The sequence below is a fragment of the Labeo rohita genome, chromosome 2, assembly GCF_022985175.1.
Source record: "Labeo rohita strain BAU-BD-2019 chromosome 2, IGBB_LRoh.1.0, whole genome shotgun sequence".
In the NCBI taxonomy this organism is placed as follows: domain Eukaryota; kingdom Metazoa; phylum Chordata; class Actinopteri; order Cypriniformes; family Cyprinidae; genus Labeo; species Labeo rohita.
The window spans coordinates 12,918,860-12,936,013 of record NC_066870.1 but is presented as its reverse complement, the minus strand read 5'-3'; the positions used below and the strand labels follow the sequence as shown (position 1 = coordinate 12,936,013).

The 17,154-nt window shown below is 38.0% G+C and overlaps 1 protein-coding gene across 5 annotated transcripts in view; it reads right to left on the bottom strand.

Annotated features, from left to right (window-relative positions):
- Positions 1–146: 146 nt before the first annotated feature.
- Positions 147–17,154, bottom strand: part of clcn2a (chloride channel, voltage-sensitive 2a) — a 78,698-nt gene continuing 61,690 nt past the window's right edge. For 2 of the 5 annotated variants that reach the window (XM_051138002.1, XM_051137993.1), the window contains exons 19-25: positions 13,933–14,041; positions 13,765–13,811; positions 10,885–10,950; positions 10,158–10,196; positions 9,137–9,241; positions 4,152–4,238; positions 147–4,077 (exon numbers count right to left, since the gene is read on the bottom strand). In XM_051138002.1, the coding sequence (XP_050993959.1) occupies positions 3,622–4,077; positions 4,152–4,238; positions 9,137–9,241; positions 10,158–10,196; positions 10,885–10,950; positions 13,765–13,811; positions 13,933–14,041 (909 nt within the window). In that variant the 3' untranslated portion in view covers positions 147–3,621. The remainder of the gene's footprint in view (positions 4,078–4,151; positions 4,239–9,136; positions 9,242–10,157; positions 10,197–10,884; positions 10,951–13,764; positions 13,812–13,932; positions 14,042–17,154) is intronic. The other 3 variants (XM_051138017.1, XM_051138011.1, XM_051138023.1) reach the window with 2 other exon arrangements.

Here is a 17,154-nt window from a genome sequence, read left to right as displayed (position 1 = left end):
CAAATAGACGTCTCTGAGATGTACGTGTGCTATCAGGCACCTGAGGGTGTTTCCAAATTTTAAACGAGACAAAAATACTTCAAGATTTAAAAAAATCAACAACACAGTATTTCCCACAAAAAAACGAGTTGTGTAAAACAGAAAGCTTTAAAGTTGAAATTTAATATTTACTGATGTACAAAACAATTTCATGTTTTCTGAAAAATAATGGTAACAGCTGATTCAATATGCTTATCTCTATATGTACAGGGTATGTGAGTAGAGTTCATATACATACCGCGTTACCCTGTATTCTGTACAAGCAAATGATTTATAAAAACCATTTACGGAAATGGGAGCAGACTTATTGCTTAACTCTACACTGAATGTGCGGCATATTAGCAGACACTTTACACACCGTGGGCTTGACTTAAACTGCACAAGCGGCAAACAGAGACAAAACGTGACACAACATATCTAAAGATCATTATTAGCTTAAGTTATTCCTGTCCCACGTCAGGATTGGGTTTCATAACAAACGTTAATAAAACAGCTGATTAGTGCAGCCGGATGAATGGCGAGGAAACGTTTCGCTCTTGTGGCTGGCAGAACCCATAGCCGGCGTTTCTGAGCGAATGAGAATAGGCTGTGTCAGGAAGTCATTGTCATGGTTATGGTTTTGGTCCACTTGCCTTGATCCGTTTAAATCAAACCCGTAGCCTACCATTTCTGCAGTGCACAAGAAAAAGCAACGTAACTCATTCTCCGCTTAGCTCTGCTTAGGCTGTGTCTGGGGTAGTTGTGCTGTTCTTGACCATACTGCATAGCGTCGTTCAGCCACAGTTTTGATGCGAACAGAACATTAAAAGACCACTACATCATTCTCAGGCTGAAAACTAGTGAAAACTCCACCGCCGGGGTCCGGTAAACACTTTGAAAGTGAAATCTCAAGGCATTTAAAAATAGTTTGTTTCAGTACATCCTATTCATGATTATTGCAAACAGTTTCAAAATAATATGCACTGTAGAAACAGAGCCAGTGTTCAGTAAAATAAAGCTATTTGGCAAGCAGTAATTCTAATACAATATTCTTGCACAGTTGACAGCTCAAAATCAAATGTAAAAAGCTTTGCGCATATGTAAAACAATTCAGATTGTAGGTACACAGAATATCCATCATTGCAATGAGTTACATTTTAATACTTTGATGATTGCTGGATGAGATCTGCACAGTGACCACAAACTCCCTGCAATGGTATTTATACAAAGGCTGGCTCTAACACAGTCGAAAACTTCACTCAATCTACACTGCCGTCGAAGTCTGTGTTTTGAACATCTGCGAAAAGTATTGCGTTCTGGATTTCTGAAAAAATCTGGCTTTGTAAGTAAACCTGATGAAGTAACATGTAACAGGCCTATGCAGTCTTCCTATTTAAGCTGGCTGCAAAGCAATATGATGCGTATTGTTTATGCGCATGTGTGAGCATGCAAATGATTGCATCGGGGTTCATGCATATAATTAAGAATTTAAGAGGCTCAGTTTCTTCACTTGGAGTCTCTAGGTATTTCGAGCTTCTAGGAAAGATGCTTTAATACATTTTAAATGGCCAGGCAGCTATGCTGCACACTGGTCCTGATAGAGATCTGCGCATGCTTAACGTGCCTACATAATGTGGGATATCATTACTCGTAATTACAGGCAACACCATCCAAACCGTGTGCTCAACGATGCTTTGTTAAAAGAGTTTTTTCCCGATGCTGTCAGTATGGAAAACGCCTGTGTATTGCTGTGTTTTGTTTGAATGGTAATTACAATGTGCTTTAAAACTACCCTGGTTGGAAACTCCTCTGTATGAGTCGCTGTTGGTTTTGTAGGGGAGAGTGGGGTAAGATGTGCCATCCCTGTAATCTAGCGAAATGGATGATTTCGTCACATGACTTTGTTTTAAAAATAGGTCCATTGTATTCAGCTGCCTGTGATTTACATAAGCAATTAAGTAAGTACATTTTCCATATGGCAGGTAAAATGAGTGAAAAGTGATGTCAAAACAAGTTTATCCACGCTGAAAATATTTATCACACATTTCGATGAATTGCCGGTTTATAAAATGAAAGATGATATGCATTATTAAATCACATCATGAATAAATAAAGAAGTTTAGCAATGAATTAGAAATGAACATTTTGTTTTCCCAAAAATTTAGCTTTTGGGTGAAGTGTGTCAGGTGCTTCAGGGTAAAATGTGCCAGCGGCTAATAGTGTGGATGAGTTCTGCATCCAAATATGGGAAAAAACAAATACTCATGTTATATACTACATGCAAATACACTGAATGTTTCTACACTCCTAAAAATAAAGGTGCTTCACGATGCCATAGAAGAACCTTTTTGTCTAAATGGTTCCATTTAGAACCTTTGACATCTGAAGATCCTTTCTGTTCCACAAAAGGTTCTTTGTGACTAAAGAAGGTTCTTCAGATTATAAAACGGTATGAATTAATGAAATTCTTTAAAGAACTTTTGACTGAATGGTCCTTTGTGGAACCAAAAATGGTTTTTCTATGGCATCGCTCTGAGTGTAGTTGGTATATGAAAATGTGAATATTGTGCAGCGAAACTTTGAAATGAGATTCATGTTCTTTAAATGTTCATATTTTACCTGAAATAAATAGTTTAAATACTCCCCAGTGGCTCAACATTCATGGCACATCTTACCCCCAGTGTGGGGTAAGTTGTGTCACTCAACCATTTTAAAACGTCATATTTCGGTGTCTCTATGTATTCTGAAATATAATTAAGTGCATTCATTTCCCTGATTACTTATTTCTTCTTGCCTAGTTGACAACCAAAATAAAACGCGGCACAGTTTACCCCACTCTCCCATTCGTACTCCTGCCTTTCCACGACTCTCGTTCCTGTGTCCTTCCTGTCTTTCGCTCATTTTGCATCATGTTCTTGTTCTCTCCATGTCTTCTGTGTCCTCTTTTGCCCACCCGTTCCCTTTCTTTCCCCCGCTCTCTCCCTCCGTGTTTCCTTGCAGTGTGGGTTATTAAGGGCTATATTTAGAGCAAAATTGTAGTTTGGCTCTCAGAGACAATTTTATTTGGATTTAAAGTGTCGGCACCAGATGGGTGCGTTGGCTAGGTGCAGCTGAGTCACTCTCGCACACACGCTCAGCTTTTCTTACGCACACTCTGTCACTTGCGCAAAGACCAAGAAACACACACTCAAACGCGCCGTGAAGCCACAAATCAACGAACAAACGTGACATCATCGAACATAAACTTCTTTGAATGAATCTCATCAACATAAATCAACAGAGAAATGCGCTATGAAGCCACAAATCAACAAACACCCAAGTTTATGACAAATACACAAACACAAAACAGACGAGCCCATCGTCAAACACACCCGGAGCCACACAGCACTCACACTGCAGCGCGCATCTATGACATCCCACACATACAAACACACACGGCGTGTTTCGTGTGAAGGCAGGACCAGCGATTAGGGTTGGTTTGATTAGTACGGAGCAGAGAGTGTGCTTCACTGCTTAAAGACTTCCTCCAGGTGCTCTTCAACCTGACTTCACAATCCCGCTTATGGTGTAAATGGAGTGTGCGTTACCAACCGCAAACAGCTGTCATTCGGGCTGACCCTCTGACGGCGAGGGGCTTCCCTCGCTCGCCCCTTCTTTAATCGGAGCTGGGCACTGCTCGCTGGCGGCCTCCAAGCCCCCATCCTCCAAAGGGGGGGCACAGTCACAGGGGAGCTGCGTTAGGAGCTCCTCTTCGGGTGTGGCGTCAGCGTAGGGCAGCTCTGATTGGTCGTCTGTGTGTAATGGGCTGTTCTGACTGGACAGCTCTGTACACTCGGTCTCGTTCACCAGGCTGCCCTCGGACGGCTGCTCCGTTTGGTCGTCCAGGTCGGGGAGGTTAGGTTCCCGTGGCAACGACAGGCTCTTGTGACGACTCCAGAGCTTGTGGAGCTCGGTGACCTCTGAGACGCTGCTGCTGTTGCCGCTGTCGCGGAAGCTGGCCAGCGGGGGACGGACTTTCACTCCGGTCACGGTTACAGAGCCCTCGATGGCCTTACGCAACTGTAAACAGACATTTTTTTGAAATGTGTTTTTCTGCTATAAAGAAAAACTAGTAAAAGAATACAATCACACACCTCTTTTAGCGAGACCACTCCTACTAGACGTCCGGTGCTGGTGACATAGGCATGATCCAGACCAAGTAGTGAGAAAATAGTGTGTGTCTAAACAAAAGGGACAGAGATAAGGACTAACATTCATGTTTCATTAAACAGCAACTGTAATAAAACTGACCCGTTTGTTTTGTTCAACGTTTGGCGACCAATTCTCACTATTAACTATTAACTATAAGTTTTGCCTTAACTCCTAATTAGCTGTTCAGTAATGGTAAGGTAATTGTTAATTGTCATGCAGAATAAGGCATTAACATAAACTTTATGTACTCTAAAAAAATGCTTGGTTATTCTTTTAACACAAATGCTGGGTTCAGCCTGTTGGCTTGTTTTATTGGGTTATTTTTATAATATTTTTACCCAGGTGTTGGGTAGTTTTTCTGCACTCTAAAAAATGGTGGGTTATTTTTTAACCCAAATGCTAGGTTCAGCTTGTTGGGTCATTTTATTGGGTTAAATTTTATCTTCAGTGTCAATATAAGTAATGAACCCTCTCACATACCTAACCAGTGCTGGGTCAGTGTACCCCAATTTTGGGTGGTCTGTGCCTAATCTGTTAAAACTTGTTACATTTGTTGTTCTGTCCTGAGAGAAAACTTGACTGATGGGAAACTTCCTGAATTAAATTAAGGTTTGTATTACGTTGTATTCTTGTCAAATTATTACTATATAAGTAGGAAAATGTCTGTAATCTCAAATGTTTCCTTAATTTTTTTTTTTTTTTGCTTAAATGTAACAGATTGCAACAGATCTACACTCAAAGCAAACAACGCGTGGAACTGTGGAAGTTTCAATTTCTGCCAAATGAATGTGCGACCAGGGCTGAAACACGACGCGACACTGCTGTCTGTTACGGCAAGCCAAAGTATTCATATATGCCTGGTCAGGTGTCTGATTACACACTGACCCATCAAAAGCATGCGATTTTCAAAATGCGCATTCTTGATGTGTAATTTGCCATAAAAATGTGCGTTTTTAACGTGGGCTTTAGGGTCATGAAAAACGTGGGTTGGAAACATATGTTTTTTTGTGTATAAAAATGTTCATCCATGATGTGTGATTTGCTATTAAAGGGATAGTTCACCCAAAAATGAAAAATAGTCAATTTTTTACTCACCCTCCAGGCATCTTAGGTGAATTCCTTCTTTCAGATGAATCCAATCGGAGTTATATTACAAATTTTCCTGGCACTTCCAAGCTTTAGAACGGCATAGACGGGTGTTTCTCTTCATCAGTCCAAAACAAGTCCACTAAAGTTCATCTATCAGTAATAAAAAGTGCCTCACATGACTCTGGGGGGTGAATAAAGGCCTCTTATAGTGAATTGATGCATTTTAGTAAGAAAAATATCCATATTTAAAACATAAGAATCACTGTAATCTAGCCTGCACTCACTGTTGTACACAGAAGCAGCTCTGGGCGGATGACGTAAGATGTTGGCGTTGCGCATGCATCGGTGAGTCTCGCACAAACCAATGTTTGTTTACAGGAGCAAAGGAAGCAAAGTTTTGTTACTTTAGCAAGGGAAAACCAGTCTCCTCCTGGTTTATATCGAAATCCTCTGACATTCTTCTTTACAAATCTTCGTTTTGTGATTCTAATTCACCACCATTGTTTTGTTTTGTTTTGGTCTCTCCCCTGTGCATCACTTCCAAGTGGCACAAGCGCAACACTAGATTAAGCACAAGCTAGATTAAAGTGACTCTTACATTATATAAATATGGATATATATACCAAATCACTACAGAAGGCCTTTATTCACCCCCTGGAATTGTGTGAGGCACTTTTTATGATGGATGGATGCACTTTATTGGACTTGTTTTGAACTGATGAAGAGAAACATCCGTCTATGCCATTCTAAAGCTTGGAAGTGTCAGGATAATTTTTAATATAACTCCAATTGAATTAGTCTGAAAGAATGAAGTCATATACACCTAGGATGCCTGGAGGGTGAGCAAATAATGGGCTAATTTTCATTTTTGGGTGAACTAACCCTTTTAAACACGTGTTCTTGATGCGTACTTTGGAGTCATCGAAAGTACATGTTTATCATAACAAAAATGAGCATTGAATATGTGTGTTTTAAGTCATACAAAACACATTTTATGAACGTGTAAACAGGTAAACAAAACTGGCAGTACAAACATCTGTCTGAAGTATCCAAACTGTCGAAAAGAATGTGCTCGTCAGTGTTCTCAAAACTGCACATTAAAATCGTGTGCTCACTTTTTAGGGCTGGAGTCTGTCATGTTTTTTCCACTATATGGGCTATTATGGTGATGTATTGCTTATTATTATTATTATTATTTTTTTCATTATTTTTTCATTGAATTATGCTGTAACGAGGAGATGTTATGTTATTTAAACAATTTTTTTTTTTTCATAATAATGACATAAATATATGTTTTTACCATTAGATATTATATCATTACATTATGCGCTGCTGGTGTCGCCACAGTCCTGAGATAAAGGAGGATCTGCACACTGCTGAAGTTACTGCAGGAGGGATAATAGGAATATACAGTTTTTTATTGTAGCAGCATGTTTTATTATGTTATTAATATATTATATTTATATAATTAATGTCCAATCAGTCTACAATATAATTCTATCCAATAAATGCACTTAGACCCAGAGGATATGACTCGCTTTGAATAATCGACTCTGGCCTGGGAATATTTCTCTCTTTTTTTATGACTTAAGTTTGATTTAACACTTGATCACTATATTGGAAAGTAAGTAACTTTATGAAAGCAACATTATTGTTTAATTTTCTGTGAAAGTGTACCGGTAATATGGTTTTCTACTTCAAAGGAAAAAAAGAGAAATTAGAAAATATTTGATTTTTGTTTTGTTTTTGTTTGTTGACATGCAATTTTGAGAACACTAAGGAGAGAGCACAGTCTTTCTACATGTTTGGATACTTCAGACAGACATTTACACTTCCTGTTTGGTTTACCTGGCTACCAATTCATGACGTGCGTTTTGTCTGACTCAAAACACACGTATTCAAACACAAACGCACATCAAAAGCGCACATTTTCGACGACTCCAAAGCACGTGTTACACATTGAGGACATGCATTTTGAGGCAAACGCACGTTTCCGATGCGCCTTTTCTATGAGCCCAAAGTGCACATACAGAACGTGTAATTTTTTATGGCAAATCACATGTCGAGAATGCACGTTTTGCTGTGAAATCACATACTTTTGATGGGTCAGTGTGCAATCAGAATCTGTGTGTGTATATGAATACTCTAGATTGCCATAGTCTCTCACGTGTAACAAAGTTTTCGTGCACTCCACTGACTACAATAGGAGTGCTACTGATCTAGTGCACTAGTGACGCAGTGGTCACGCTATGCATTGTTTTTGCACAATGTAAAGCTGTTTTTGTAATCTTTTAACCATGAATCTAAGTCATAAATGTAAGTCATGTAATGAATTGGAACAGCCCACATATTCACATTGGCTGCTCTTGCTGCTCCCGTCACGTCCTGAAACATTTACTGAATGTTTACCAGGCATTTACCCAGAGCTGGTTTGCCAAATAACCCAGAAATGGTTGTTTTTAACCCAACATTTTTTTTTGAGTACAGGTAAGAATAAACAGCCAATGTGTTAATAATATGCATACTAATAAGAAACTAGTTAATAATGAGACTGGTCTCTAAACTGAAGTTTTACCTTTGTTTTTCCATATGATTTTACATGGCTTACAATACAGTCTGTTCCTAACAAAACCCTGCTATGTGGCTTCAGAATATATGATTTGCACTACTTTTATGATGATTTCTGTCATTTTTTTGATGACTGAATAATAGAGCCCTGTAGGTATGACATTTTTGTAGGCCTAAACCCAGAAAACAAGCATTTTTACATATCCATTTCTTTCACTTCATCATCCCCAGGTCAATTTTTTTTTTTAAATGGGTTTTTAATTGACGTATCAATTAAATGCCTGTTAGTTAGCTTTTACAGCCTCATTATGTTAAAAGAGAAGTCCACTTCCAGAACAAAAAATTTACAGGTAACTTACTCACTCCCTTGTCATCCAAGATGTTCATGTCTTTCTTTCTTCAGTCGATAAGAAAGTTTGTTTCTTGAGGAAAACATTCCCGAATTTTTCTCCGTATAGTGGACTTCAGTGGTGCCGCCAAGTTTGAACTTCCAAAATGCAGTTTAAATGCAGCTTCAAATGGCTCTAAACGATCACAGCCGAAGAAGAAGGGTCTTATCTAGCAAAACGATTGTCATTTTTGAAACAAATTGACAATTTATTTACTTTTTAACCTCAAACGCTTGCCTTGTCTCGTCTCTGCGATACGTAGTCTGTGTAATCCGGGTCAATACAGTTTGGGTATGTCGAAAAACTCCCATCTCGTTTTCTTCTTCAACGTCAAAATCGTCTTACATTGCTGTTTTACCTTTTTTTTGTAAAGGGCGTTTGATCTTCTTTGCATGTTCACTTTGTAAACATTGGGTCAGTACTTCTGCAGCGATGTAGGACGATTTTGAAGTTGGGAAAGAAAACGAGATGAAACAATTTCTTATCGACTGAAGTAAGAAAGACGTTCTGGAAGTGGACTTCTCCTTTAAAAATCGTGCTCTTTGCAACCCATTCTAACTCAAACTTTCAGGGAAAATGTTTTTTTAAAATAAAGACTCAAAGAGTTGTCAGAAGCTTAATGGTGTGGTGATATTAAAGTCATGTGACCGTGGCGCAGTTTGTCTTCTCACTTCTAGGGAGTGTATTTAGGCTTCAAAATTCATAAAACGTGTTCATTTGTGAAGATTAACTTAAAATGAATTAAAGGTTTGTTGGTCACAGCTTATTTTCAGCAATAATAAACTGTCAAGGGAACTATGGTGATGTAAAGAACAAAGCTGGCCTACAAAAATGTCATCACTGGAGCGCTCTATGCGAAGCAGAAACAGCAGATCTTTTACCTTATGCAAAGATGTCCGTTCCACCAGCTGAAAGGGGGCGGGGTCTATTTTACAGTTGTTGAAATTAACAGCCTCATCCAACTGTTGCTCCTCCCACTCAGCTATCTGAAAAAAAGATTTTTTTTTTTCTAAAAAAGTTCAAATAACAAATACTATGTAAACTGAAGGAGCAATTATCTTACGTTTTATACTATTTATGTAAGATTATATGATAATCCTGTCCATAAGTAGTCCAATGAATATTAAAGAGCAATTAAAGAGTAAAGTCATCATTTGCTCACGCTAACATCATTTCAAAGCTGTATGACTTTCTTCCTTTAGTGGAACACAAAAGAAGATATTTAAAGCAGAATAGTATGATCTTTTTCACTGAATAACAGTAAGTAGTGACTATGCCTGTCAAGTGTGATTTTCAAGGTCAAAGTTTCAGTGATTAATGTCTTAAATTCCAGTCTGTTTCTCATAAAAGCTATCATTTATATGGAAGATAACAGTCTGAGACTGTGAGCATTCTTCAGAAGAAAGAAAGTCAGGTTTTTGAACAACTTGAGGCTGAGAAAATGATGACAGCATTATGATTTTTAATGAACTAAGAAGCTACAGAATTAGCTTTGTTACACAGTGTCCTAAACAGGTGCAACAGGGCCAGGTGACAAGTGATAAAGCATAAGTAACAAGACATTTTGGTGATCACTTGGCATTTAGCAAAGAACATAAACTTCAATGGAAGCAAGAACATCTGACCTTCTGTACTAAGAGTCATGATCAATGTCACAAATTCACAAATTTGATTAGAGAGCTAGAAATGGAGCAGAATCTTGTGAAGACTTCAGAATTCTGAAATTGTTACTTTCCAAGTTTAAATAAGATTTTGAATCCCAGAATCAGACTCTATTCTAGAACACCCTTAGGTTCCAATGAAATTATATGAAAAAAAAAATGCAGAATGTGTGACTCACTACAAGAATCATGATACAATTACAACATATTTAAGGGGTAAGATAGTATTTAGTTAACATACCTCTGCTGTTGACATGTCATCTTCTACATCAGGTGTATCCTGAAAATATTAAGTCAAGAATTAGACACAGAAATGCACAAATGTCTCTTTCATACATTCTTGTCCTCATAAACAGTCATGCAATTCACTCAGTTCACAAGACAAGCTACACATACTAATGTAATCTACCGAAGCGGCTCAAGCTTTACTAAACATTAGCAAGCTTAAGCAATACATTAAACGCAGCCCAGGGGAGGGTGAGGTAGATTGGATGCCATTACCAAGGCAATAAAGAACTAAGACAGGGAATAGCTTTTCAAAAGGTTTTTAATTTGATTGGAGAGTTTAAGGCTCAGTTCGAAATTGGACTTGAATCAACTTTGGAAAGCTGTGTTCAAAAGAAAACGGGTCCAACTGCAAGATCCCCTGACGTTCGCCTGTAGGTTTACAAACATTTGGGGCCTGTTCTGAATCTTGACAACTGCAAAAACCAAACCATGCGTCACGCAAACGCACTCATCCCATGAGAAATAAATATACTTCATAACATGGCATGAATCATCTCATGAGTCAGCTTGTTCCCTGTTCCCTAGAGGGGAAGTACTAAGCTGGAGGAGAGTATCAATACAGCACAGAGGCAGAACGCAATAAGGCCTCTGAGTAAAGGCCCTATTGGCTGTGCCACTGCCACCCCCGATGATGCGTGTTTGTGGGCGAGCGGAACGAGTCCCTACGGCTGCGTTCTTACCGCCATGGGTATCTTCACACGCTTGGGCCTCCTGCTCCTCTTAGGAGCCATGGGGCCAGCATTGCTCTTCCAGACAGAACAGATAGAAAAGGAGGAGCATAAAGCGTTAATGTAACTCTAACGCAACGCTCCCTCAACAGCTGCACCTTCAACATTGACTATTATCAAGGGACACTGTTAGAGCCATCGTTCCTCCAAAAAGAAAGGCAGAAAGGGGTGTGGAACAAATAAATACAGCAGCCGAAATCCCATGTTAATGCCAGGCTGACAGAACGCTCGCTTTGCGCTGCTCAACAGATGTCGCTTAATAAGAGAAGTCCTGTGGGAGGCTACTTGAACATGAGGTGAAACTCCAGAAACACAGACTAAGGCTTTGTTCACACTGGACTTGAATCCTATTCATTTTTTTCCCCAAATCTTTTTATGAAAAAAATATGATGCTCTTAAGAAGATATTTGAGAGCTTGCATTTAGGAACATTCTTACAAAGTTCTCAGAATTAATCTTAGTAAATTTATAAACTTTCTTTAAATTTATAAACTTCTTTCTTAAGAAGATTTTTGTAAGATCTGTATTTAAGTCCAATTCCAAAAAATCAGATGTTCAGCACTCAGTAGTAAACTCCACATGTGAGTGCAATGAGTGAATTTTGCAGATTTTCTGCAACATGCATGTTGAATAAAAATACAGTGCCCTCCACTAATATTGGCACCCTTGGTAAATATGAGCTATAAGCTATAAGGTGGCTATGAAAATTAAAATGCACCGTTCATCCCTTTGATCTTTCATTAAAAAAATTCACAAAACTCTGACCTTTCATTGACATAAAACAATGGAAAGTGGGGGGAAAATCACATTATGCAAGCAGCTTTAAAAGGGTCCTCGCACTGGGCTCAATGCTTTAGGAAAACAGCGAACGGTGAGCAGTATGCATTTAAAGTGGTAAATGAAGAAGGAATATGTCAGTCATTTATATGTGCCAAACTTCCTGCTGCCAGCTGGTGGCTCTATGACTAGAACTGAATATTGGCATGTAGAGGTCTTCAGGCCAGCACTTTTTTTCAAATATATGAAGTTTGGTGAATATGGTATGCTTGATGGTATGTTTGATACGTCAAGCACCAGTGCTCGGGCCTTAAATATGTTTTTCTCTAGTTCACGTTGGCCCCAATTATTGGCACCCAATTGCAACATCCTTTTCCCAAGATAACAGCTCTGAGTTTTCTCCTATAACGCCTGATGAGTTTGGAGAACACCTGACAGGAGATCAGAGATCATTCTGTATAGAAACTTTCCAGATTCTTCAGATTTCCAGCTCCATGCTGGTGCTTCTTCTCTTCAGTTCACCCCACTCATTTTCAAAACGGTTCAGGTCAGGGCAGAAGCTTTATTTTGTACTCAGTGACACATTTTTGTGTTAATTTTGATGTTTGTTTTGGATCATTGTCCTGATGGAAGATCCAGCCATGGCCCATTATAGAATTTCTAACAGATGCAGTCAGATTTAGATTTTTTATCTGTTGGTATTTGCTAGAATCCATGATGCCATGTATCTGAACAAGATGTCCAGGACCTCTGGCAGAAAAATAAGCCCACAACATTAAAGATCCAGCAGTATTTTTAACCATGGACATGGAGTACTTTTTATCTCTGTCTGCACCAAACCCATCTGGTGGGATTGGTGCCAGAAAGCTCTTTTTTTAGTTTCATCTGAGCATAGAAACCAGTCCTGCTTTAAGTTCAAGTTGTGTCTAACAACTGAATATGCTGGAGTTTGTTTTTGGATGAGCAAGGAGGATTTTTCTTAAAGGGGAACTCCACTTCCAGAACAACAATTTACAAATAATTTACTCACCTCCTTGTCATCCAAGATGTTAATGTCTCTTCTGTTGTAAAGAAATTATGGTTTTTGAGGAAAGCATTTCAGGATTTTTCTTCATATAACGGACTTCAGTTGTGCCCCTGAACTTCAAAAATGTAGTTTAAATGCAGTTTCAAAGGGCTCTAAACAATCCCAGCCAAGGAAGAAGGGTCTTATCTAGCGAAACAATCTGTCATTTTTTCGAAACATAAAAACTTGTATACTTTTTTAACACAAAAGCTTGCGTAGCACAGGCTTTCGGGTGCGTGGGTCTTTCTTTAACGATTCGTTCATTTTGAATGAATCTTTAATGTGACTCGCGAAGAATGAGTCTCGCATGCGCAACATCCTGTTAGGTTCTGTACTGGAATTAGTTCACCTGTTTCGACTCTTCTGGTTTTTCGAGTCGTTCATTCATCTTATGGGGCTGTCACGTGATGCTGATTTTGCTCGTTCATTTTGTTGAATGAGACTCAAAGGTCTCAAAGAATTTCTAGGGGTGCCAATAATTATGGTTAACATGCATTGGAGATATATTTATTTCACAATGTAAGTTTCCCCCAATTTCATTTGTTTGCGTCAATGATACGTTCGAATTTTGTGAATTTTTTGAATGAATGCTCAAAAAGATAAACAATGAAGATTTATTTTCACAGCCGTCTTTGCTTTTATTTACTAAGGGTGCCAATATTAGTGGAGGGCATTGTACATGAAATCGGATTTAATTGATCAGGCTGAAATCAAACATCTGATTTTTTATCCACATATTTACGTACTTTGAATCACATTTGTCAAAAATGTTTAAAATAGTCGAATACACCAAAAGATACTGCCTGTCTGAACAAAGCCTGAGTCAAGCACTGAAACGTTAAAAGAGTAACAAACAAGATGTTTAGGGTAATTGTTAGACAGATGGTTCCTCTTGTGTCTCTCGTCCCATATTCAGTCTCTGTGCACCTGTAAAATCTACAGCAACATAAGTGCCACGTATCACCTACGATCCCTAGAGAGCCATCGTACCTCTACTAGCTCCTTCACAGGTTCCCCAGAGGAGAGGTTTGGAGAGCCTGCAAAGGAGGAGTGATTAGATTAGCACAAGATGGGTGCGTACCAGGGGGTCGCAGACAGTTCGCAACACGACATACATGAGTAGGAGTTGAAATGTGTGAGTAAGTGTTATATACACACTGTTCAGTGACTCTGTGTTGCTGATTGCAGACACCGTCTTCAGAGCAGACTTGAGGGGGATCTGGGAGTTAGTCAGTGTGGGGCTGTAGGAGGACTCTTCAGTGGAGATCTGGAGAAAAACAGTCTGTTAGATCCACTTATAAGTAAGTTTGATTACTAACACAGGCTTCACATACTCCCAGCTGTATAAATGAACTCAGAGATGACAGCCTGCCAGGAAGGAATTCTTTGGGATGAAACAGAAAGCATGAAAAAACACCTGACGGCGATCTGACAATCCTTTATTCTTCTTGAGGAATACAGACAACTGGGAAACACAGACTCCAAAAACAATGTTAGACGAACATTGGACATAATTAAAGAAATACTTCATCCAAATTATTTATTACTTTCTCTGTGTTGTTCCAAGCCCATATGTGTTTTTAGTCGAACACAGGAGAAATGTTTATGGAGTTCATCTTGTACTACGAAAACTCATAATACCTAATAAATACTGTAAGGGAACCATAAAAGAAGTCCATGTGCCTCATTTGTTATATTTCATAACTTTGAAGCTATACTGAACAGTGTGTTAAAATAGTCCATGTGACACCAGTGGTTCAACCGTAATGTTATAAAGCTACGAGAATACTTTTTTTTTAACTGTTCATACTCACTTTCCATATTTTAACATTTAGATTAACATCACTTAACACTCACTTAAAATAAATCTTTAGAAACACTAATGATTTGGACTCACTTTACATTAGGTGGCCTTAACTACTATACTGTACTTACATTTAAATGAATCATTTGGTACAATGCACTTATTGTGTACATTCATGTTTTTACATTGTACTTATATTTTTTATAAATACCTATATGTAATTACATCTGTAATTACATTTATAATTACACTGTTGACCCATCCCTTACACCTTAACCCTGCCCATACCACCAAACCTGTCCCTAACCTTACCCGTATCCCACCTTAACAGCAGCAATAGTATTTTGCAATACAATATGAACTACATTGTACTAATTTTTTGATGTAACTACATAGTAGTTTAGGCCACCTAATATAAAGTGTGGCCAATAATTTAATAACACTGTTAGCAAATATCTAAATGAATATCCGTTTTTCATACTCTACTATTATTACTATTATAGTGTAGGCTACTATTTTTGTAATGCTGTGATGCCTAAATTCACTTTCAAGATGATTGAATTTAGTTTTTAGTGTTTCATTATAATTTGGATAAATATGGTATAATGTATAAACTATAGAATAAGAATGTATAAGCTACCATCCATAATATGAATAATTATTGTCTTATCATTAGTTGCCATAATGTTAATGTCAGTGGCTAATGGCTTTATAAAATCTAAAACCTGGTGCAATCTCAAAGTGATACGAGTTTTCAGTTTCACAGAAAAAATAGCATTTTGGCTTAGAACAACATGTGAGAACATTTTTTTTTTTTTTTTGGTTGAACTACTCCTTTAACCTAGAGTATTTTTTTCACAAGTCTACACTACCAAGCAAAAGTCTGGGGTCAGTGTGTCCTTGCTAAATTAAACTATTAAAAGAAAGAAAAAGAAAGAAAGAAAGAAAGAAAGGATAACACTTTAGTTTAGGGACCAATTCTCACTACTAACTAGTTGCTTATTAGCATGCATCTTACTAGCATATTGACTGTTTTTAGCACTTATAAAGCACATATTCTGCATGACCACATTCTACATCCTTTAATCCTACTCTAAACTAATACCTAAACAACTAATACCTTAACAACTGCCTTACTAACTATTAATACGCAGTAATTAGGAATTTATTTAGGCAGAAGTCATAGGTAATAGTTACTTAATAGTGAAAATTGGACCTTATAGGGGACATCAGATGCCCATTTTCCACAAGTTGTATGATTCTTTAGGGTCTTCGTGAAAAGTCTATAACATACTTTGGTTAAAATTTCTCAATGGTAGTGTAAAACAACACCCTTTTTATGTTGTCAAAAACAGCTCTGTACACAGTGACTCGATTCAGTGCATGTCTCTTTAAATGATGATGAGCTACCGCTTACCCCACCCCTTACTTGCATTAAAGTCACCTTTTTTATTCATGCAGTTATAACTGCCCAAAAACAATTTAAAATACATTTGTAAATGACTTATTAGTCATTAACAAACACCTTTATAAACCCTCTACAAAGCCTACCTTAATGTAATGTAGTGAATGTGACTCTGCTCTATTTTGTCTGCTGCGCTGCTCACATACGGTGTAGAAATGGTGTGAGACTGTTCAATTTAACCACATTCGTCTAAAACTTGCTAACTAGGGTGTTATTAGGAAAGGCCATTTACAAAGATTCATAAAAAAACTTTTACACTTCTTCAAGAGGTGAAGCTGGATCACAAACAGTCGGTACCGATTAGAGGTCGACCGATATTGGATTTTACCGATAACGATAACTAGGTTGGACCACACTGGCTGATACCAATTAATCGACCAATTTTTAAAATGGATACTAACGGAAAATAAATAGTGCTCTACTATTTAAAAAAAATAAAGTGGCCTACTGAACCATACTTTGTAAATGAATAAAAACATTAATATAAATTATACATTGATCATTACAGTTAGTTCATCGTTCCGTAATGTTCAAGGAACAAGGAACAATACTTCTATTCTACAGCTTTTATCAATCTTAATGTTACAAATAGACTCATATTGTAAAGTGTTACCATTACATCAACAATCAAGCTAAAGACGGCCATCTTTAAATATCTACACAAAGGCCACAATATTGAAATTACATACATATGGATATTGTGTACTTTCACAATTTAAATGCTTCTATTCTAGAACATTTGTGGTTATCTAATCAAAATATAAAAATATATTAGTCACACAACCGGCAAAAGTGCAGCGCCACGTCTAGAAGAACTCGCAGCTATCCGGTATCACACACACTGGACGCGTCACGTTCAATTCAAGCGGCGGTCTACAAGACTTTATTTGATCACCAAACGGGCAAAAGTGTACTGCTGTCCTTTCTCCACTAATGTAGCATCTAGTCAACAAATTCATCGCTTAGTAACGACATGAAAACATGCACTACATTGTACTCTACACACAGTTTCCTTGTCAATGTTTTAAATCCGCGTTTGAAGTGTCCCACTCTGTGCAGCGCGCAATGTCATGTGTTTAAACAACTGGCACGTGCTGTCAGTGATTTCCAC